The sequence below is a fragment of the Salmo trutta genome, chromosome 13, assembly GCF_901001165.1.
Source record: "Salmo trutta chromosome 13, fSalTru1.1, whole genome shotgun sequence".
In the NCBI taxonomy this organism is placed as follows: Eukaryota; Metazoa; Chordata; class Actinopteri; order Salmoniformes; family Salmonidae; genus Salmo; species Salmo trutta.
Genome location: NC_042969.1, coordinates 77,473,790 through 77,497,648, shown reverse-complemented (window position 1 = coordinate 77,497,648; position 23,859 = coordinate 77,473,790). Strand labels below are relative to the sequence as shown.

Below are 23,859 nucleotides of genomic sequence, written 5' to 3'. Positions count from 1 at the left end.
TAGCCCAGTCAGTTAATCATATGATCTTGTTCAAGCAGCCAGGCGCCAGCGGACAGACTGGATATCCTCAGACCACCCGTCTATGTGTCCGTCTGGGTCATTCTCCCGTTCCCAAATCACCCAATATTTAATTGATCACACACAGCATCTTCTTGTGTAGTTTATTTACTGTTACTTCAGGACCTTAATTGGCTCTGTGTTGTAGACTCTAAATATAGCCTGCTGACAGTCTTTCCTGCAGTGGTTAAGTCAGTCTGCACCTGCCACCCAGGCAACAGCCCCTGTCAACACACACACACACACACACACACACACACACACACACACACACACACACACACACACACACACACACACACACACACACACACACACACACACAGGATGGTTATGTTTTCAGGAGCACACACTCTGGATGTTGTTTTATTAAGCCCCCTGAACCCCCCTGGAGATGCTGGGAAACTTCCCCGAAGTTGATATCGTTCACAATGTCAGATAACCAATAGCAAGGAAGATAGTAGGCGTGACAATGAACACTGGCCAATGGGTTGAATGCACAACGATGACTATTGGTGTTTGCCTTTATAAACCAGGAAGAAGTAGTCTCTTCATATATTAATTCTAAACGAAAGTAGAAACGGAGGGATTCTATCACGAGGACCAGTAAAACGCAATCATTGAAAAGCAACCTATCACACATTTAAAGGTAATATGTTACAGAGCAGCTTCGTTTGGGGATGACTAGCCTATTATGTGAAAGCGTTGAGTTGTAAAAAAATTAAAAATGATCAGAAATCACTGAAATGGCACTTAGCCTACTTTGCTTATTATTGTTGGTGGCCAATATACGTTATAAATAAGCCATTCAATTCGATATCTTCAACATACAGTATCACACTATCCTTATTTTATGGAGGTTTAGCTTGCTAGAATAGACGCAGTCAGGGTGTGACAAGACCTTGATCATGAAGCTCCGTTCCATTACACGGAAGTCACTGGAAGAAGGCGTCTTCATGATGGGGCGTTTTGTTATTCAAGAGGCCCGACGGTGATTCTCATCATTATCACACATCGCTTGTGGTACGGTTATAGAAGCATAGGGAGCTTATCTTTCAGATCAGCGTGAAATATTAATATTATTATTTAAAAACTTTTAATTGATACACACCTTTTCATAGGATTAAGGTTAGTGTTCCTACACGGACATAATCATCTCCATGTTACAGCGCGTGTTAACAGAAGACAAAGGCTGTCTAGACTTGACAGTGATGGTCAAAGATTTCGATAACTAACCCAAGATAGACCAGAGCCTGTCGTTTTTAATAGGAGCAAATGAATCATAGTGGGCAGAACAAGCAAGGAGGTGGGCAGAGTCAAGCTCGAACCAGTGGGATTACCACATTCTAGCATTTTGAAAATATATTTCACCTTTATTTAACTAGGCAAGCCAAACCCTAACGACCCTGGGCCAATTGTGCACAGCCCTATGGGACTCTCAATCACAGCCGGTTGTGATTCAGCCTGGACTCGAACCAGGGTCTGTAGCACTGAGATGCAGTGCCTTAGACAGCTGCGCCACTCTGGAGCCCCTTGCATTTCCGTAGCCTGATTGTGTCAAGACTGAGAAGACATCCGCACACAATGCGTCCCTGACCACCTGAAGAGGTCAGACAGATCTGAACACAATACAGCCACAATGCGACTTTTCAATGCTATCTTCCTATTCTGATAGCAGAAGTCACATGTTAATGTCAAGTGTAGACACAGAGAGAGGGACCACATGTGCTAATTAGGCATCTAGCATGCTCTGAACACCTGTGTGTAATGGAAGAAGGCCACCAGAAATGTGTTGTCACTGAAAAATACTGTCTTCTGCAACTGTGATGAAGCAGGTTAAAACTGTACAGCACGAGGCTGCTGAGGGGAGGATAATAATAATGGCTGGAACAGAGAATGGAATGGCATCAAACACATGGAAACCATGTGTCTGTATTCCCTGTAGCTCAGTTGGTAGAGCATGGTGTTTGCAACACCAGGGTTGTGGGTTTGATTCCCACGGGAGGCAGGCACAGAAAAAGAAAAAAAGTATGAAATGTATGCATTCACTACTGTAAGTCGCTCTGGATAAGAGCATCTGCTAAATGACGTAAATGTATTTGATACCATTCCACTGGTTCCGCTCCGAACATTACCACGAGCCCGTCCTCCCCAATTAAGGTGCCACCAGCCTCCTGTGGTGTACGTGCGTATTTTGCGTTTTAAAAATTGTTGTGATATGAAAATAAAGGACTTTATGTTTCTAGAATCGTATCGCAATTGAGAAACGATTCATGTTTAGATGGAGTATTTGGCTGTTTTGGCTGCCAGAGCCAGTCTACATGTGAAAATAACATGTAAGGGCCTTGGACCTTTAGGAGTAACGTTAAGGTTCTTTTAGAGTATGTATTGGCTGGGCTAGATATGACTGCCAGAGCAACAAGCAAAGTGACTGCAGCTCAGGGTCTGTTCAAGAGTGTGCATCGTTACAGAATGTTCAGAAATGTATAATGTTGGGGAGATCGGAGACAATAGTGATTTTTATTTAGTCTTCTATTCTATTGTTCAGAGACCACTTGAACTAGACCAGTAATTTTATGATATAGGACACTGACATCTGTCTACTAATTATTCATGCTATTTAGGTCTGTGTATATAAGACTCTCACAACCAGAAGTTGCATAAATAACTCTACATTTAGCAGACAGGAGGACCTGTTAACAATATTAATTTTAATCCGAATAGTCAGAACGTTACACGTGATTGAAATAGTAGCTGCGGTCAAATATAACACCTAAAAAATAAACCAAGTAAACTCCTGAATCATTAATGTTTATGAATGATCATATTAGCTAGCCTAGGCAGTGCAGATATAGCGCCCACTATAGGCTACATGTTAAATAGGTTATGATAATGGTTTTGCGAGAAATATACAGTACCAGTCAAAAGATTGGACACACCTACTCATTCAAGGGTTTTTCTTTGTTTTTACTATTTTCTACATTGTAGAATAATAGTGAAGACATCAAAACTATGAAATAATACATTGACTCGTGTAGTAACCAAAAAAGTGTTAAACAAATCAAAATATATTTTATATTCTTCAGTTGCCTTGATGACAGCTTTGCACACACTTGGCATTCTCTCAACCAGCTTCACCTGGAATGCTTGAAGGAGTTCCCACATATGCTGAGCACTTGTTGGCTGCTTTTCCTTCACTCTGCAGTCCAACTCATCCCAAACCATCTCAATTGGGTTGAGGTCAGGTGATTGTGGAGGGCAGGTCATCTGATGCAGCACTCCATCACTCTCCTTCTCGGTCAAATAGACCTTACACAGCTTGGAGGTGTGTTGGATCATTGTCCTTTTTTTAGTGTATTTTTATTTAACCTTTATTTAACTAGGCAAGGCAGCTTGCGCCGCCCTATGGGACTCCCAATCACGGCCAGATGTGATGCAGCCTGAATACGAACTAGGTACTGCAGTGATGCCTCTTGCACTGGGATGTAGTGTCTGAGACCACTGCGCCATTCGGGAGCCCACTTGGGAGTCCTGTTGAAAAACAAATGATAGTCCCACTAAGAGCAAACCAGATGGGATGGCGTATCGCTGCAGAATGCTGTGGTAGCCATGGTGGTTAAGTGGGCCTGTTAAGTGTGCCTTGAATACTAAATAAATCACGGTGTCACCAGCAAAGCACCATCACACTTCTTCCTCCATGCTTCACAGTGGGAACCACACATGCGGAGATCATCTGTTCACCTACTCTGCGTCTCACAAAGGTGGTTGGAATCAAAAATCTCAAATTTGGAATCATCAGACCAAAGGACAGATTTCCACTGGTCTTATGTCCATTGCTTGTTTTTCTTGGCCCAAGCAAGTCTCTTCTTATTATTGGTGTCCTTTAGTAGTGGTTTCTTTGCAGCAATTCAACCATGAAGGCCTGATTCACGCAGTCTCCTCTGAACAGTTGATGTTGAGATGTGTCTCTTACTTGAACTCTGTGTACCATTTCTTTGGGCTGGTAACTCTAATGAACTTATCCTCTGCAACAGAGGTATCTCTGGGTCTTCCTTTCCTGTGACGGTCCTCGTGAGAGCCAGTTTCATCATAGCGCTTGATGGTTTTTGCGACTGCACTTGAAGAAACTCAAAGTTCTTAATTTTGACTGACCTTCATGTCTTAGTGATGGACTGTCATTTCTCTTTGCTTATTTGAGCTGTTCCTGCCATAATGTGGACATGGTCTTTTGCCAAATAGGGCTTTCTTCTGTATACCACCCCTACCTTGTCATAAGACAACTGATTGTCTCAAACGCATTAAGAAGGAAAGAAATTCCACAAATTAACTTTTATCAAGGCACTCCTGTTAATTGAAAAGCATTCCATGTGACTACCTCATGAAGCTGGTTGAGAGAATGCCAAGATTGTACAAAGCTGTCATTAAGGCAAAGGGTGGCTACTATGAAGAATCTCTAAAATATATTTTGATTTGTTTAACACTTTTTTTGGTTACTACTTGATTCCATATGTGTTATTTAACCTCTACGGGCCACGGGGGCAGTATTGAGAATTTTGAAAAAAATATGTGCCCATTTTTAACTGCCTCCTACACCAACTCAGAAGCTAGGATATGCATATTATTAACACATTCGGATAGAAAACACTCCGAATTTTCTAAAACAGTTTGAATGGTGTCTGTAAGTATAACAAAACTCATATTGCAGGCAAAAACCTGTGAAAAATAGATTTTAAAAAAATGAGAATTTTGTGACTGTACTATTTAGTGTCATTGTTTTACAGATACCACAGTGAGAAAGGATTCAGTTCGCAACTCCTACTGCTTCCACTAGATGTCAACGATCTTTAGAAAGTTGTTGGAAGCATCTGTCATGAATACAGACCGAATTAGAAAGCTTACAAGTTGACACGTCATCACTTCATTTTTTGCGCCTGCGCATGAATCTGAGAAGAGTGTCTTTGTCATAATCGTTTATTCTAGACACTTGATAGGTTGTGTGAAAATTTTACTGATGTTTCACGTTAAAAATGGACCAAAAGATTAATGCTAAACAACGTTTGACATGTTTGAACAAACATAAATAGATTATTTACTAGGTTTTTTTTTAGCTTTTCGGCGTGACTTTACACTGCCCACCTCATTTTGTGGGAGCCTACTGAACGCTAACTATTTGGACATAAATTCTGAACTTTGTCAAAAGAAACCACATTTGTTCTGGACCTGGGATCGCTGGCAGCGCCTTCTGATGGAGATAATCAAAGGTAAGGGGATATTTAGAATGTTATTATCGATATTAGATGATGCTAATGCTAACGGTTTAGCTTAGCTTAGCTTATGTTGTTAGCATAGTACCCAGTTTATAGCAAAATGTGATTTCCCAGTAAAGTTATTTTGAGATCTGGCCATTCGGTAGCAATTACGAGATGATAATATATTATTCTTTGAATGACAATATTATAATTTACCAATGTTTTCGAATAGTAATTCCGTGATTTGTAATGCTGGATTCACTGGGAGCATTCGAGCCGAAAAAAATTCTGAATTTCACCGCGACTGTAAATGCTGTTTTTGGATATAAATATGAACTTGATGGAACTAAAAATGCATGTATTGTCTAACATAATGTCCTATGAGTGTCATCTGATGCAGATTGTCAAAGGTAAGTGCATAATTCTAGCTAGTTTTCTGTCTGTTGATGCCCTTCTTTGAATTGGCTAAACATTACACGCAGCTATTGTCAATGTACTCTCCTCACATAACCTAACTTTATGCATTCTCCGTAAAGCCTCTGAAAATCGGACAGCGTGGTTAGATTTAGGAGATATATCTTTCAAATGGAGGAAAATAGTTGATTATTTGATTATTTGAAATGATTACTCTTGCAGTTTTGAATTCCCCGCCATGGTCACATGACAATGAATCCCAATACCGGGATAAGATCCTGCCCCCTGGCCTCAACAGGTTTTTAAGGTGTCTTCACTATTATTCTACAATGTAGAAAATAGTGAAAATAAAAAAAACCTTGAATGAGTAGGTGTGTCAACTTTTCACTGCTACTGTATATTAGAACAAGAATATTAATACTTTCTTTATAGATTTCACTGAGTTACAATTCATCGATGGAAATCAGTGAAATTAAAAATATTCAATAGGCCCTTATTTATGGGCTGGGGTGCAGCCACCGGTTGATACTTTTTTCCCCCACAAGGGCTTTATTACAGAAATACCCCACGCTTCTTAAAATGCTACACCTGTCATGAGAATGAATCATATTGGCGAAGGAGATATACTCACTAACAGGGATGTAAAGAAATGTGTGTGTAACATTTAAGAGAAATCAGCTTTTGGTACGTATGGAACTTTTCTGGGATCTTTTATTTCAGCTCAGTATCACTTTACATTTATATTGTAGTTATTTATTTTTCTTTGTATTTATTAAATTATTATTTTAAATTACTTTTACCCTTTTTCTCCCCAATTTTCTTTTAGATCTTGGCTCATCACTGCAACTCCCCAACGGGCTCGGGAGAGGAAGGTGCAGTCATGCGTCCTCCAAAACATGACCCACCTAACCGTGCTCCTTAACACCCACCAGCTTAACCCAGAAGCCAGCCGCACCAATGTGTCGGAGGAAACACTGTTCAACTGGCGTCCAGGGTCAGCCTGCAGGCACCCGGCCCACCACAAGGAGTCGGTAGAGCGCGATGAGTCAAGTAAAGCCCCACCGGCCAAACACTCCCCTAACCCAGACAGCGCTGGGCCAATTGTGCGCGGTCCTATGGGGCTCCCAACCACAGCTGGTTGTGGCACAGCCCGGGATATGAACCTGTGACCGTAGTAACGCCTCTAGCACCTTAGACAGCTGCGCCACTTGGGAGCCCGCGTTTATATTTTTGTTCAGTATAGAGATAGTTATGTACGTAACCAATATTTACAGTTACACCCCTGTTTCTGCATGGCTGTTTTGTTCCTCTCAAAACATTTTGAGTAATCTGATGCTTCCCAGATTATATCTGTTTGCAATTTATTAGTCTACGGTAGTGTTTCCCAACCTGGGGTACTAGGACCTCTGGGGGTACTTGGCCTATCCACAGGGGGTACTTGAGAAGACTCATGAGACCATAGGCTAACTGGTAACATACACATGAGTGGGTACTTCACTCTGGACAGAGCAGAATGTACTTGGTGGTACAGTAACCTACTCCACAGGACCCCGAGGCTATTTAAAGTTATTATTTGTATAATTCATACCATCTTAAAGTTTAAATCACTTATTGTTTTCATAATTTGGCTGCTTGGCTCAGGATCCTTTTAACACTGTGCTACAGTTGCCCCCAACCCTAGCAGCCATGACAAAACCTAATGTGCCTACAGCAAGAGACAACAATTGTGACATGTCTATCATGTCAATGTTTTACCAACCCGAATGTGATCAAAATGATGCTAGTTTAAGTTCTTAGACATTAATGCTCTGGGCAGAACAAGAAAAATACAGCCTGTAGAAGAACTACATTCACCCCTTGCCCATAGACGTGTAATTAGTATGAAACGTTTGAAACAGGGAGAGAACCTAAATGGAACAATTGAATAGGATCTCTGATTAGTTCAACCAGAGGTTACACAGGATGGACAATGGACAGAGACTGACATTATTGCGTCAAGCTACTGTGATCATTTCATTGTTTATTGTTCACAAGAAATTCAGGCTTGGTTATGTCCTTTTTACACAAAGCAACTGTTGTATGAGGAAATGTGTTCTGGGAAGACCAATACTGTATTACCTTAAAAAGCAACATTCTTTATCAGCAACCAGCAGTTATGGTGCATGACCATCATGGTTAGATAAACCTCTCCAATGGCTCTTATCTTACTGTCAGTAGTTGCATTCTGTGGCTGCCTTTTATAAAGCAATTTATCATAGACGCTTGGCATATTACGATGTATTGTTGCACGCCAATTAACTTAATTGAAGTGATGTGAACAGTGCCTAATTCGAGTTGAGGACAATAATATCCCACCTGACTTCCCCATTCAAGTGCCAAAATGGTGAACTGCTGTGGATTGGTAACTGTCAAGAATGAACCAGGTACGGTTTGAAAGCAGAAATGATTGTTTACTTCCCATATATGTGTGGATTTTCCTTCTCCCAGTCATGAGCTCTCATCAGTATCTTGTTTATCCTCTCTCCATCCATCCCTCCCTCTCTCAGTGCCTCTGAAGAGTATTGCTGTGGAGGTGAGTGTCCAGGGGCATGTGGCCACTGTGAGCTCCACTCTGCAGTATGAGAACCAGGAGGAGAGCCCTCTGGAGGCCATCTTTGTTTTCCCTCTGCCAGGAGAGGCTGCTGTCTGCAGGTTCAGCGCCAAGATAGGACAGTCTGAGGTGGTGGCTGAGGTTCAGGAGAAACAGAAGGTGAGGGGAAATGACAAGTCAACAACGAGACAAAAGCAACAATGCAGATCTACAAAATAATATTTTTTTGCAGGATTCAGGTTAATTTCATGTTTATAGCAATCAATAACATGTTAGTACAAATGTTGTTACTAGTGTAGTTACATCATTACTACACAGGTTTAAGAACAATTCGGTGTAGTCTTACTGGGCAGCTATACCCAATTGGTTAACCAAGCAGTCTATGACTTGCGGAGCTTCAAGAATCAGTATTATCCTTTTGACCGCTCTCATATCACTATTGTCTCAGGCTGATGATGCGTCCTTGTGTTCCTCTGTCCCCCTCTCAGGCGCGGGAGCAGTATGATGATTCGTTGAGCTTGGGCCAGCAGGCCTTCCTATTGGAGGAGAGTGATGAGAGCCCAGATGTGTTCAAGCTGAGTGTAGGTAGTCTGCCTCCAGGGGAGAAGGCCTCTGTCAGCCTGAACTATGTGACAGAGCTGGCTGTACAGGCTGACGATGGCCTGAGGCTCTGCCTTCCCGCCGTGCTCAACCCCCGCTATCAACCCCAGGGTAAGAACATGGGCCCCTGTATGGAGAGACACAAACCAGTAATACATCAGAGTGCAGTGTAAAACCTTGTGGGCAGCAGTGTGCCTAGGAACCAGCAGCTGGTCCCAGAGGGTGGTGGTCTTCAGTCCTGCACTTGGAGGCCCACAGGGGGTGGTGCAGGCTTTAGTTCCAGTCCAATCACCCACAAATTAGCATGTTTCTGTTCATCTCTCTTTCCTCTCTTGCCTTCTTTCTTCTCTCTCTGTCTCTCTCCCTCCTCCTCCCTCCCTGACCCCATCTCTCTCTAAGGGTCAGGCATTGGTAGTGGTGGCAGTGCCCTGGTGTCCTCGGTGCCCACTGGTTCTGTGCCCTACAGTCTGTCCCTCAGTGCCCGAGTGTCGTCCCCTCATCCCATCTCTAGAGTAGAGTCCAACTGTCCCCTGGACCCGCTCAACTACCTCAACACAGAGAAAACCCAAGCCACGGTACTGTGTGTGTGTGTGTGTGTGTGTGTGTGTGCGCATATGCATGTTTAAGTGTGTTTATTTTATATACAGTCAAATCAAATTTTATTGGTCACATACACATGGTTAGCAGCTGTTAATGCGAGTGTCGCGAAATGCTTGTGCTTCTAGTTCCAGCAGTAATTATATAACAATTAACAATTCCCCAACAACTACCTAATACACACAAATCTAAAAGGCGTGAATGAGCATATGTACAGTTGAAGTCGGAAGTTTACATACACCTTAGCAAAATACATTTAAACTCAGTTTTTCACAATTCCTGCCATTTAATCCTAGTAAAGATTCCCTGTCTTAGGTCAGTTAGGATCGCCAGTTTATTTTAAGAATGTGAAATATCAGAATAATAGTAGAGCGATTAATTTCAGCTTTTATTTCTTTCATCACATTCCCAGTGGGTCAGAAGTTTACATACACTCAATTAGTATTTGGTAGCATTGCCTTTAAATTGTTTAACTTGGGTCAAACGTTTCGGGTAGCCTTCCACCAGCTTCCCACAATAAGTTGGGTACATTTTTTTCCCATTCCTCCTGACAGAGCTGGTGTAACTGAGTCAGGTTTGTAGGCATCCTTGCTCGCACATGCTTTTTCAGTTCTGGCCACACATTTTCTATAAGATTGAGGTCAGGGCTTTGTGATGGCAACTCCAATTCCTTGACTTTGTTGTCCTTAAGCCATTTTGCCACAACTTTGGAGGTATGCTTGGGGTCATTGTCCATTTGGAAGACCCATTTGTGACCAAGCTTTAACTTCCAATGCACCCTTACAACATGATGCTGCCACCCCCGTGCTTCACGGTTGGGATGGTGTTCTTTGGCTTCAGACCAGAGGACATTTCTCCAAGGAGTACGATCTTTGTCCCCATGTGCAAACCGTAGTCTGGCTTTTTTATGGCGGTTTTGGAGCAGTGGCTTCTTCCTTGCTGAGTGAAATAATCTGTCTGTAAACAATTTTTGGAAAAATTACTTGTGTCATGCACAAAGTAGATGTCCTAACCGACTTGCCAAAACTATAGTTTGTTAACAAGAAATTTGTGGAGTGGTTGAAAAACGAGTTTTAATGACTCCAACCTTAGTGTATGTAAACTTCCGACTTCAACTGTACATATAAGTATATAGATGAGTGATGGCCGAGCGGCATAGGCAAGGTGCAGCAGATGGTATAAAATACAGAATATACATTTGATAGGAGTAATGTAAGATATGTACCAGTCCCAATCTACTTTGGACACACCTACTCATTCCAGCGTTTTTCTTTTTACTATTTTCTACTTTGTAGAATAATAATGAAGACATCAAAACTATGAAATAACACATGGAATCATGTAGTAACCAAAAAAAAGTGAAACAAATCAAAATATATTTGAGATTCTTCAAAGTAGCCACCCTTTGCCTTGATGACAGCTTTGCACACTCTTGGCATTCTCTCAACCAGCTTCATCAGGTAGTCCTGGAATGCATTTCAATTATCAAATGTGCGTTGTTAAAAGTTCATTTTGTGGAATTTCCTTCCTGCGTTTGAGCCAATCAGTTGTGTTGTGACAAGGTAGGGCCGGTATACAGAAGAAATCCATATTTGGTAAAAGACCAAGTCCATATTATGTCAAGAACAGCTCAAAAAAGCAAAGAGAAACAATAGTCCATTACTTTAAGACATGAAGGTCCGTCAATCTGGAACATTTCAAGAACTTTGAAAGTTTCTTCAAGTGCAGTCGCAAAAACCATCAAGCGCTATGATGAAACTGGCTCTCATGTGGACCACCACAGGAAAGGAAGATCCAGACCCAGAATAAATGCTTTAGAGTTCAAGTAACAGACACATCTCAACATCAACTGTTCAGAGGAGACTGTGTGAATCAGGCCTTCATGGTCAAATTGCTGCAAATAAACCACTACTAAAGGACACCAACAAGAAGAGACTTGCTTGGGCCAAGAAACACGAGCAATGGACATTAGACCGGTGGAAATCTGTCCTTTGTCCTGATGAGTCCAAATTTTAGATTTTTGGTTCCAACCACCGTGTCTTTGAGACGCAGAGTAGGTGAACAGATGATCTCTGCATTTGTGGTTCCCACTGTGAAGCATGGAGGAGGTGTGATGGTGTGGGGGTGCTTTGCTGGTGACACTGTCGGTGATTTATTTAGAGTTCAAGGCACAATTAACCAGCATGTCTACCACAGCATTCTGCAGCAATACGCCATCCCATCTGGTTTGCACTTAGTGGAACTATTATTTGTTTATCAAAAGGACAATGACCCATCACACCTCCAGGCTGTGTAAGGGCAATTTGACCAAGGAGAGTGATTGAGTGGTGCATCAGCATCTGTGGCATCTGTGGGATCTCCTTCAAGACTGTTGGAAAAGCATTCCAGGTGAAGCTGGTTGAGAAAATGCCAAGAGTGTGCAAAGCTGTCATTAAGGCAAAGGGTGGCAACTTTGAAGAATGTATAATATATTTTGCTTTGTTTAACACTTTTTGGGGGTTAATACATGATTCCATATGTGTTATTTCATAGTTTTGATGTCTTCACTATTATTCTACAATGTAAAAATTAAGAAAAACCCCTTGAGTAGGTGTGTCAACTTTTGACTGGTACTGTACGTACGTATGAATGTCTGGGTGTACAGTATGTATGTCTGTGTGCGTGCACTCCCACTAGCACCATGAACCATCAGAATCCTTCATAGTTGTTACATTCCCTCTCTGACTGCTCTGTCTTCATGTGAATGTTGTTCTAACTGCAGGTCAGTCTGGCTGCAGGTCATCAGTTTGACCGGGACGTTGAGTTGTTGTTGTATTACCAAGACACCCATCAGCCTACTGCTATAGTAGAGGCAGCACAGACTTCTGCCAAGCCAGGTGAGGGGGGGGGGGGGGGGGGGGGGGGGGGTGTACTCTGTTGTAGATGTGTGGATATGACATCAATGAGTAGTCTACTACCTTAATTCATCTTTACATAGAGGAACATGGTGAGACAGTAGATACAGTAGATGTAGAGATGGAGAAAGGCTGTTCTCTCTCTCTCTCTCTCTCTCACTCTCTTTCTCTCTCTCTCATTCTCGCTCTCTTTCTCTCTCAAATCAATTAAAAGTGCTTTATTGGCATGGGAAACATATGTTTACATTGCCAAAGCAAGTGAAATAGATACTAAACAAATGTGAAACAAGCAATAAACAATTAACAGTAAAAATTACACTCACAGAAGTTATAAAGGAATAGAGACATTTCAAATGACATATTATGTCTATATACAGTGTTGTAACAATGTGCAAATACTTAAAGTACAAAAGGGAAAATAAATATGGGTTGTATTTACAATGGTGTTTGTTCTTCACTGGTTGCCCTTTTCTTATGGCAACAGGTCATAAATCTTGCTACTGTGATTGCAAACTGTGGTATTTCACCCAATATATATGGGAGTTTCTCAAAATTGGATTTGTTTTCAAATTTTTGGTGTGTCTGTGTAATCTGAGGGAAATATGTGTCTCTAATATGGTCATACATTTGGCAGGAGGTTAGGAAGGTCAGCTCAGTTTCCACATCATTTTGTGGGAAGTGTGCACATGGCCTGTCTTCTCTTGATACCCAGGTATGCTTTCGGCAGCCTCTCTCAATAGCAAAACTATGCTCACTGAGTCTGTACATAGTCAAAGCTTTCCTTAACTTTGGGCCAGTCACAGTCGTCAGGTATTCTGCCACTGTGTACTCTCTGTTTAGGGCCAATTTGCATTCCAGCTTGTTCTCTCTCTCTCTCTCTCTCTCTCTCTGTCCCAGGCTCTCTGATGGGCGACCCAATGGTTATGCTGAGCATGTACCCAGAGTTCCCCGAGGATGTGATGTCATTGATGACCTCACACGGGGAGTTCCTGTTTGTTGTGGATCGCTCTGGCAGCATGTCATGCGTCATGCACAATGGGTCTGGGGCTCTGGACCGCATTGGCAGTGCCAGGGTACACACACACACACACACACACACAAACAAACAAACAACCCTGCACTAGTAAATGAACATCTCAATCTGCACAGGATTCACCAAGAGATGGTTTAGAGTGAAATCCAGTACACAGTGGTTACGCTGTAGTCTTCTGGTCTTTAAGATTGTCTTATATGGTTTATTGAAGCGTAAAGGCACTTGTTGAATTTCTGTCTTGCAGGATACTCTGCTGCTCTTGCTGAAAAGCCTGCCAATGGGCTGCTACTTCAACATCATCGGTTTTGGGTCCAGATATGAGTCCTTCTTTCCGTGAGTGTTCTCTCCTTCCAACCCTCGTCTCAATCAGTTCAAGTCAGTGTCTGAGGGCTTCCGTTTTTTACAAACACATTTAGCTCTGGCATTCTAGGGTTTTATCATGTATGTTGCACCAGGTAGTCACAATCCAAAGATAATCAGTGACAGTGTTTGACAGTTACTGTTTGTCTTGGGTCTGTAATATGTTGTGGTGATGACCCTTTGACCTTCTGTGTGTGTGCCTATCTGGACATCAGTACGAGTGTGGAGTACAGCCAGAAGACTATGGATGAGGCTCTGCAGAAGGTGAAGGCAATGATGGCTGACCTGGGAGGTACAGAGATCCTCCAGCCTTTAAAACATATCTACAGCCAGCCCTGCCTCCCTGACCAGCCCAGACAGGTAACTTACACACCTTACATAAACAAACACCCCATAGATACATGTGTCTGCACTTTCTGTAACGATGGTTCCATTGAGAAGCTCATACATTACTTTACTGTGGGTTATACAGTGACAGTAGGGATGATCTTTACTGTGGGTTATACAGTGACAGTAGGGATGATCTTTACTGTGGGTTATACAGTGACAGTAGGGATGATCTTTACTGTGGGTTATACAGTGACAGTAGGGATGATCTTTACTGTGGGTTATACAGTGATAGTAGGGATGATCTTTACTGTGGGTTATACAGTGACAGTAAGGAGGATCTTTACTGTGGGTTATACAGTGACAGTAGGGATGATCTTTACTGTGGGTTATACAGTGATAGTAGGGATGATCATTACTGTGGGTTATACAGTGACAGTAAGGATGATCTTTACTGGGTTATACAGTGACAGTAGGGATGATCTTTACTGTGGGTTATACAGTGATAGTAGGGATGATCATTACTGTGGGTTATACAGTGACAGTAAGGATGATATTTACTGTGGGTTATACAGTGACAGTAGGGATGATCTTTACTGTGGGTTATACAGTGACAGTAGGGATGATCTTTACTGTGGGTTATACAGTGACAGTAGGGATGATCTTTACTGTGGGTTATACAGTGACAGTAAGGATGATCTTTACTGTGGGTTATACAGTGACAGTAGGGATGATCTTTACTGTGGGTTATACAGTGACAGTAGGGATGATCATTACTGTGGGTTATACAGTGACAGTAAGGATGATCTTTACTGTGGGTTATACAGTGACAGTAGGGATGATCTTTACTGTGGGTAATACAGTGACAGTAGGGATTACCTTTTTCATCAGCTGTTCAACCAAAATTATAATTTTATGTCCTTTTATCTACTGTACTTTGTTTTGTTAATGCATCATGTGTATAGATGACGTAATGTGTAATAACTGTTACCAAGAATGTCGTTTATTTAATATATTATAGATGATGCCAAAGGAACCACTGTACCATGTTTGACTAGACTTGTTTTTTTGGGTCTAAAAAATATCTGAGTGGTCAACAATTAATGTTATTAATGTTAACGTTAATATTTGTATCATTGTAGAGCGAGTGACACTTTAATATTTGTATCATTGTGGAGCGAGTGATACTTTAATATTTGTATCATTGTGGAGCGAGTGATACTTTAATATTTGTATCATTGTGGAGCGAGTGACACTTTAATATTTTTATCTAACCTCTAATCTCCTATCTGAAATGACTTATACATACCACACACAATATAATTCATACAGTTTCCTCCTGAAACACCTGAAACTATATGAACCTGGGTCTCCCACGGCAGCAACGAATGTCTTAGACCATGAGGAAATTCCCTCTTGGGCTGAGGGCAGACAGTTTTTTTTAAGTCCGCAGGCGAGGCTACCTCATCACATGACCATGACTGACTCATGTCCGCTACACATGACTACACTCACATGTACTGTCTGTTCACTACAATGTCATGTTTAGTTACAGAGATACACCCAACCAATGGCACGTTTAGTTACAGAGTTACACCCAACCAATGGCACGTTTAGTTACAGAGTTACACCCAACCAATGGCACGTTTAGTTACAGACTTACAACCAACCAATGGCATGTTTAGTTACAGACTTACAACCAACCAATGGCATGTTTAGTTACAGACTTACAACCAACCAATGGCATGTTCAGTTACAGAGTTACATCCAACCAATGGCACGTTTAGTTACAGAGATACACCCAACCAATGGCATGTTTAGTTACACCCAACCAATGGCATGTTTAGTTACAGAGTTACACCCAACCAATGGCATGTTTAGTTACAGAGTTACACCCAACCAATGGCATGTTTAGTTACAGAGTTACACCCAACCAATGGCATGTTTAGTTACACCCAACCAATGGCATGTTTAGTTCCAGAGTTACACCCAACCAAACAGTGTCTTTTGACTGTGGTATTTATAGTTCTTACTGGTACATCAAATAGACTTGTGTTTTTCGTTGCTGAGGAAACATTCTCTGTATACTTCAAGGCTGCATGTACATTATTTAACATTAACACATGATGAACTGTCGTCCTCAGCTCTTCTTGTTCACTGACGGTGAGGTGAGGAACACCAAGGAAGTCCTGGATCTGGTGAAGGCAAATGCCGGTTCTCACAGGTGGGACCACAATCACTGTTTCTCCTATCATAACCTAGTTTTGGCAGGGCTTCCATAGATAACTTTACTACCTCCCACCTGAAAGGTAAAAGACAGTTCGAAAATGACTGCGAGGGTAGGTGGGGTGGTCCAAAATAGGGGAGTTTTGTTTTGCTTTGGGGAGGGTAGTGGTGTTTTTATTGGACGCAGGGGAGGGTAGTGGTGTTTTTATTGGACACAGGGGAGGGTAGTGGTGTTTTTATTGGGCACAGGGGAGGGTAGTGGTGTTTTTATTGGACACAGGGGAGGGTAGTGGTGTTTTATTGGACACAGGGGAGGGTAGTGTGTTTTTATTGGACACAGGGGAGGGTAGTGGTGTTTTTATTGGACACAGGGGAGGGTAGTGGTGTTTTATTGGACACAGGGGAGGGTAGTGGTGTTTTTATTGGACACAGGGGAGGGTAGTGGTGTTTTTATTGGACACAGGGGAGGGTAGTGGTGTTTTTATTGGACACAGGGGAGGGTAGTGGTGTTTTATTGGACACAGGGGAGGGTAGTGGTGTTTTTATTGGACACAGGGGAGGGTAGTGTGGTTTTTATTGGACACGGGAGGGTAGTGGTGTTTTTATTGGACACAGGGGAGGGTAGTGTGGTTTTTATTGGACACAGGGGAGGGTAGTGGTGTTTTTATTGGACACAGGGGAGGGTAGTGGTGTTTTTATTGGACACAGGGGAGGGTAGTGGTGTTTTTATTGGACGCAGGGGAGGGTAGTGGTGTTTTTATTGGACGCAGGGGAGGGTAGTGGTGTTTTTATTGGGCGCAGGGGAGGGTAGTGGTGTTTTTATTGGGCGCAGGGGAGGGTAGTGGTGTTTTTATTGGGCGCAGGGGAGGGTAGTGGTGTTTTTATTGGACACGGGAGGGTAGTGGTGTTTTTATTGGGCGCAGGGGAGGGTAGTGGTGTTTTTATTGGGCGCAGGGGAGGGTAGTGTGGTTTTTAATGGGCACAGGGGAGGGTTGTGAATGTCCCTTCCAAGCTGCGCGTGAAAATCAGACTTCCACTTGCTGATCATTGTCTGCAACTGGCTCTGATCATAGTGTAATGAGACGGGCAGGGAAAGGGAGCGCAGCTCAGCTTTTTGGCCCTTAGCTCTGCGTGGCATCCACTGTGACATATAACATTCTGCAGTACTAAAGATGATATCCACCTTTACAAACACAGGGTCGCTACTGGTATTTGTGGTGGAAATCATTATTTTTGCATTAATACCGAAAATGTGTACATGTGGAAAAATATAAAAGGGGGTCATGTGAAAATATTTTCAAACATTGAGAACTGTCCCTAACTGGTTTCAATAGAGTTTGTTACAGAGGCCATTGCACCTGTCTGGAAAGTAAAACCAGTGGAATCTTTGTCTACAAGGTTCTGACCACTGGTCTTTTTGACTCAAAAGATTCATTATTAAACTTAATCTAATGTAAACCTATCCAACCTGGTTGTGGGCAGCAGTGTGGGAGATTATGTAGGTTAGGTGTTTTTCACCCATGTGAGAAAACAAACGCTTCTGTATTGATGATTCTTCCTGTACAGTTATAATTCAGTCAACCCACAAGCACAAGAAAACGGTACCAGTGATTTGTTTGATAGGCTTATTTTGGTATTTGACAACAACAATAATAATAATAGTGTTTCCTGGGTGTGTCCCTGCTAGGTGCTTCTCCTTTGGGATCGGGGAGGGGGCCAGCTCTGCTCTCATCTCTGGGGTGGCCAAGCAAGGTGGAGGGCACGCACAGTTTATCACAGGACAGGACAGGATGCAACCCAAAGTAAGAGAGTGAGAGGGTAAGAGGGTGGGAAAGTGTGTGTGCATACGTAAAGAGAGGGCTGTATTGGTTAGAAATGTTTTCATCACCTCCCTTCTCTCTCCCTCTTCACCCCTCCATCGTTCCCTTCACTCTCCTCCCTCAGGTGATGCAGTCCCTCCGGTTTGCCCTGCAGCCGGCTGTGGTGGACATCTCAGTCAAGTGGAATGTCCCAAAGGGAGTGTCTGTCACCACTCTGTCTCCACCAATCAGAATGCTCTTCCAGGGTCAAAGGGCACTGCTGTATGCACAGATCACTGGGGAGGTGGGGGCTCTGCCTTCTCCTGTTATGACTGTTAATATTGTTTAACATACAGTATGTCAATGTTCAAAGGGCACTGGTAAGGTCATAACTATTTGTTTGGTCACAGTCCACGTGATTCACTCAAACCCATATTTCCTTGTTTTCTCTCTATATTGTTCTGTCTCTCTTTCCCTATCTCCTTCTCTCAGAGCTCAGGGGACACAGAGGGCTCAGTGACAGTGAAGTACAGCCTGGCTGAGCAGCCTGTTGAGAACCAGCTGAGCTTCAGTCTCAAGCCTGCAGAGGACACTGGGTAGAAACAACACTGTTTTTACTGTTTACAGTGTGCAGGCCTTGGTCAGACACATTAAGGGAATGTGCCACCACTTTCAGACAAGACTGCCATGACGCTCCATTAACAGAAACAGTGCCAGCACTGCTAATGCATTTCAGCTATGTAGTATGATTCGATACATTTAGTAGATACCCCCATCCCATCATCAATCCTCCTCTCTTAATCTCTCTATCCCTCCTCTCCCTCACTCCACCATCTTAATCTCTCTATCCCTCCTCTCCCTCACTCTACCATCTTAATCTCTCTATCCCTCCTCTCCCCCACTCTACCATCTTAATCTCTCTATCCCTCCTCTCCCCCACTCCACCATCTTAATCTCTCTATCCCTCCACTCTCCCACCACCATCTTAATCTCTCTATCCCTCCTCTCCCCCACACCACCATCTTAATCTCTCTATCCCTCCTCTCCCCCACTCTACCATCTTAATCTCTCTATCCCTCCTCTCCCCCACTCCACCATCTTAATCTCTCTATCCCTCCTCTCCCTCACTCCACCATCTTAATCTCTCTATCCCTCCTCTCCCTCACTCCACCATCTTAATCTCTCTATCCCTCCTCTCCCCCACTCCACCATCTTAATCTCTCTATCCCTCCTCTCCCTCACTCCACCATCTTAATCTCTCTATCCCTCCTCTCCCTCACTCTACCATCTTAATCTCTCTATCCCTCCACTCCCCCACTCCACCATCTTAATCTCTCTATCCCTCCTCTCCCCCACTCTACCATCTTAATCTCTCTATCCCTCCTCTCCCCCACTCTACCATCTTAATCTCTCTATCCCTCCTCTCCCCCACTCTACCATCTTAATCTCTCTATCCCTCCACTCCCCCACTCCACCATCTTAATCTCTCTATCCCTCCACTCTCCCACCACCATCTTAATCTCTCTATCCCTCCTCTCCCCCACTCCACCATCTTAATCTCTCTATCCCTCCTCTCCCCCACTCCACCATGTTAATCTCTCTATCCCTCCACTCCCCCACTCCACCATCTTAATCTCTCTATCCCTCCACTCTCCCACTCCACCATCTTAATCTCTCTATCCCTCTTCTCCAGACTGACTGTCCACAGGCTGGGGGCTCGTACCCTGATCCGCTGCATGGAGATTGAAGAGAGACAGGGGGGTGGAGAGAAGAAGGGAGTGAAAGAGAAGGTGGTAGAGCTCAGTGTCCAATCAGGAGTGAGCAGTGCCTTTACTGCCTTCATCGCTGTCCACAAAGTAGATGGAAAGGCTGTGCAAGGACCGATGCTACGCAGACAAGTCCCCACGCCAAGTGAGTGAGTGTCTGTGAAACAACAGAGGCAGTGTAAGGAAATTATTTTATGCAGATATTATGTAAACTGCAGTAAATAAGTGGAAACCCAAACTGTACCTTCTGCATGTGTAAGCCTCAGTGTTTAGTTATAAATGTGTTCTGTGTGTTTTACTTTGTTTGTAACCCAGTGACCTGTGTGTTTCTTCTTTTTTCTTTCTCAGTGTTGCTTCAAAGCTCCATGCCCAGGAGGATGGCGTGTGGTGCGGCTATGAACAGGTCTATGCCCAGGAGTGTTTTGTGTGGTGCTTCTATGCCCATAAAGATGAATTTCGATGTCCAATCTGATATGGGTCCCCGAGGATTAAGGTCAAAGATTAGCAAAAAGAGTAAAAGTGAAGGTAAGCACTGAGTCTATTTGGTTAAGAAACAAATTGCGTGACTCATGCTCATGACTCTATTTCACTATGCTTACCTATCACTATTATGAGTTAATAATAATACTTTTACTGAACCCTGTTAATACGATCCCTGTTCATTTGTATTAAGATTGTGATCTGATGGGTTCATGTTTAAAGTCTGCATGTTTTGATGAAACTACATGTCTTTATTCATTTCAGGGTCAATTCAAATAAGAATTACATTTGACAAAATCCAGAATTGACAATAAACATTTCATAACTTTTTTCCGTTTCACATGTTATGGCTTTGACAAGAAATGTTGGAATTAATATTGTAAATGTTGAATTATTTTGGGTAGAAGTAAACTGCAATTAAAATATTGAATTGTGATCTGTTATTGATAGACTTTTGTTGATGGGAATGTACAAAACAAACATTACCAATTTACATTGGTTTTCTGGTTTGGAGACTTGAAGTATTAGACTGTGACCAAGACTCTTGCAAAGGGTTAATATCTGAGTTAACCTCATTTCAAATACCTCTTGTTCACATGAGAATTGTAACACAGTTTGATACTTCTCAAAGCATATCTATTTATTGTGATTGTATTACTCAAGCCCAGTGCAAGGACTTTACCACTGTTTTTAGGGTTAGGGTTTGGGTGACCTAGTTAGCCACTGGTGCTGTAATGTTTAGGTATTAGGTATGTAACCGTTTCTATCATTTGTAACCGTTCTGACCATTTGTTGTCCGGTCCCATCAGTCTTTATTCGTCAAGCCCCAGCCTCTAATCCTGCAATGGACCCTCTCCTCCAGCTGATCTCCCTCCAGAAGGCCTCTGGTTCCTGGGTCCTGGAGGCAGCGTTGGCTGAGGTGCTGGGGAAGACTGAGGAGGAGGTGGCCAAGCCAAAGCCTGCACCGGTATGTCCACAGAAATAAACTGTGACTCAGCAATATGAGCATGCTGCAAGACTCTGCACTCACACAGAGTATCTGCACGTATGCTCTGTAGAAAGACCATCAGCTCTGGACAACGGCATGATGACCATTGAACTGAATCTCACCATGATTCCCATGTCTCAGTATTCTTATCTTCTGCCTCTTTCCTCTCTTTCTCACCATCTCTCTTTCTCACCATGTCTCTCTCTCTCTTTCTCTTCATGTCTCGCTTTCCCTTTCTCTCTCACTCCGTCTGTCTTTGTGTGTGTGTGTCTATTTCTCTCGCGGACTCTCTCTCACTCACTCAGGTGGACCAGGAGGTGTGGGCCACGGTTCTAGCCCTGGTATGGCTCTATGGGTTCAAGATGGAGGCTCAGGAGGAGTGGCAGTTTCTGGCCATGAAGGCAGTATCATGGATCCAGGCTCAGAAAGGTAGCTATAACTCACTCTCATAGTCCAGGCATCTAAACTCTTGGCCTTCATCTAACCTGATTGGGAATAAATTGTTTAGGTGAAAGCAATTTCCTGGTAGGGATCCACTGTATTACTTAAATGACAAATATATGTATTTTGAGTATAATCATTCACAATACAATGTTGGTGGTATTTTGTCTTCTAACAAGTGTTTAAAGATACATTTTGCCCACCCTTGTCCCCATAATGCCACAGTATAATGATCCCTGTCCTGGTGATGTGTGTTTCAGCGGCCAGTGTGTCCGAGTGTGTCCAGGCTGGAAACACCCTTCTGGGTTGCCAGGTGCAGAAAGAAACCCTGGGACTCTGAGACGTTCACCCTGGCTGTTCTCTCTCTGTCCCCCACACTCCTGCTACTCTACCTGGGGTCAGATTTACACGCAGCCCCACCTGCTCCTGGTCCCCTCCTCAAAACAACATGGTGGAACTAGTTACTGTACCGGTCTGAACAAGCCTAATTATCAACCTCTTACCTATATTAGCCTACTGTCATTTAATGTAGGGGCACTTATGTATCTCAATGTATTGGTTGTTATTAACATATCAACATGAATCTATGTATTACATATACAGCTATACTTGTTAGACTTTGCTTTGGTTATCAATTCCATATAGGCTACTGGAAACAATGTGTTAACAGTATTTGACATCACTAACCAAAATGCTTGGTAAAATGGAGAGCTAGATGAGTGCCTTTCCTAGTGCCTTTACAGTGTGATCATGTAACACTGTCTATATTCATGTATTTCCTCATATTTTACCACTGTACTTTAAAATCATATGATCAAATCAATGATATTCTACATGTTGATTGGTCATTTTATCTATTTTATTAATGACTCCACTCTGTTCCTTCTTCATGGAACTCAATTATAATCTACATGTTGATTGGTCATTTCATCTATTTTATTAATGACTCCACTCTGTTCCTTCTTCATGGAACTCAATTATAATCTACATGTTGATTGGTCATTTTATCTATTTTATTAATGACTCCACTCTGTTCCTTCTTCATGGAACTCAATTATAATCTACATGTTGATTGGTCATTTCATCTATTTTATTAATGACTCCACTCTGTTCCTTCTTCATGGAACTCAATTATAATCTACATGTTGATTGGTCATTTCATCTATTTTATTAACGACTCCACTCTGTTCCTTCTTCATGGAACTCAGTTATAATCTACATGTTGATTGGTCATTTTATCTATTTTGTTAATGATCCCAGTCTCTGTTCCTTCTGCATGGAACCTAGATCTGGAGTGGCCAACCCCTCCTGGAGAGCCGCTGGGTGTGCAGGCTTTTGTTCCAGCCCTGCTCTAACACACCTAGATAATATGTCCTACACCTCATCCTCTCATCAGGACCTTGATAAGCTGAATAAGGGGTTTAATCTGGGCTGGAACAGAAACCTGCACCTCCAATAGCTCTCCAGTAGTGTTGGGTAACTCCCGATGAAGAAGAGTAGGGAGGCTAGAAGACCACGTTGAATATAGGTCAGTGTGTTATGATACTGGAAGGCAGAATTATTCACAGAAACATACTATGTTTACTACCCAGTTCCTTTACCATATCCTGAGAAGCTCACCAACCATTCCTACTTGTTGCTTAGTAACACTGGACCTTTAACCCCATCTACAGGTACAAGACAGAACATCTCTGTACTACCTTGAATGTGTCGCTCTAGCCATTCCGTTGCTGCATGTCTCTCAAATCACATTTTATTGGTCATATACATATTTAGCAGATGATACTGCGGTTGTAGCGAAATGCTTGTGTTCCTAGCTCCAACAGTGCAGTAATATCTAACAATACACGCATCTAAAAGTAAAGTAATGGAATATAGAAATATTAGGATGTGCAATGTCGGAGTGGCATTAACTAAAATCCAGTAGAATAAAATACAGTATATACATATGAAATGAGTAAAGCAGTATGTAAACATTATTAAAGTAACTAGTGTTACATTATTAAAGTGACCAGTGATTCTATGTATATAGTGCAGC

At 42.5% G+C, this 23,859-nt stretch overlaps 2 protein-coding genes across 4 annotated transcripts in view; both read left to right on the top strand.

The window, feature by feature from the left end:
• Window positions 1-23,859, top strand: part of LOC115206556 (von Willebrand factor A domain-containing protein 5A) — a 90,544-nt gene that overhangs the window by 38,595 nt on the left and 28,090 nt on the right. The window lies entirely within an intron of this gene.
• LOC115206557 (von Willebrand factor A domain-containing protein 5A) lies at window positions 489-22,900 on the top strand. 3 transcript variants are annotated; one of them, XM_029773674.1, is made up of 19 exons: window positions 498-706; window positions 6,547-6,592; window positions 8,094-8,143; window positions 8,267-8,469; window positions 8,799-9,021; window positions 9,310-9,485; window positions 12,269-12,383; window positions 13,299-13,474; window positions 13,679-13,767; window positions 14,010-14,154; window positions 16,266-16,345; window positions 18,035-18,149; window positions 18,292-18,450; window positions 18,639-18,742; window positions 19,840-20,057; window positions 20,261-20,437; window positions 21,202-21,359; window positions 21,686-21,809; window positions 22,082-22,900. In XM_029773674.1, exons 3-19 carry the CDS (start codon window positions 8,101-8,103, stop codon window positions 22,159-22,161), a joined length of 2,385 nt encoding a protein of 794 aa, XP_029629534.1. In that variant the 5' UTR covers window positions 498-706; window positions 6,547-6,592; window positions 8,094-8,100; the 3' UTR covers window positions 22,162-22,900. The 3 variants fall into 3 exon arrangements, with proteins under 3 accessions (XP_029629536.1, XP_029629534.1, XP_029629535.1); XM_029773675.1 differs by lacking the exon at window positions 6,547-6,592; XM_029773676.1 differs by lacking the exons at window positions 21,202-21,359; window positions 21,686-21,809; window positions 22,082-22,900 and having other exon boundaries at window positions 489-706; window positions 19,840-20,061; window positions 20,261-20,423.

What these genes read in the sequence shown, in the direction of transcription:
- LOC115206557 (XM_029773675.1), top strand. Translation starts at nt 8,101, where the DNA reads ATGGTGAACTGCTGTGGATTGGTAACTGTCAAGAATGAACCAG. An exon ending in TCCCTGACCAGCCCAGACAG is followed by an intron (nt 14,155 to 16,265) that starts GTAACTTACACA and finishes TGTCGTCCTCAG; the next exon opens with CTCTTCTTGTTCACTGACGG. An exon ending in GCAAATGCCGGTTCTCACAG is followed by an intron (nt 16,346 to 18,034) that starts GTGGGACCACAA and finishes TGTCCCTGCTAG; the next exon opens with GTGCTTCTCCTTTGGGATCG.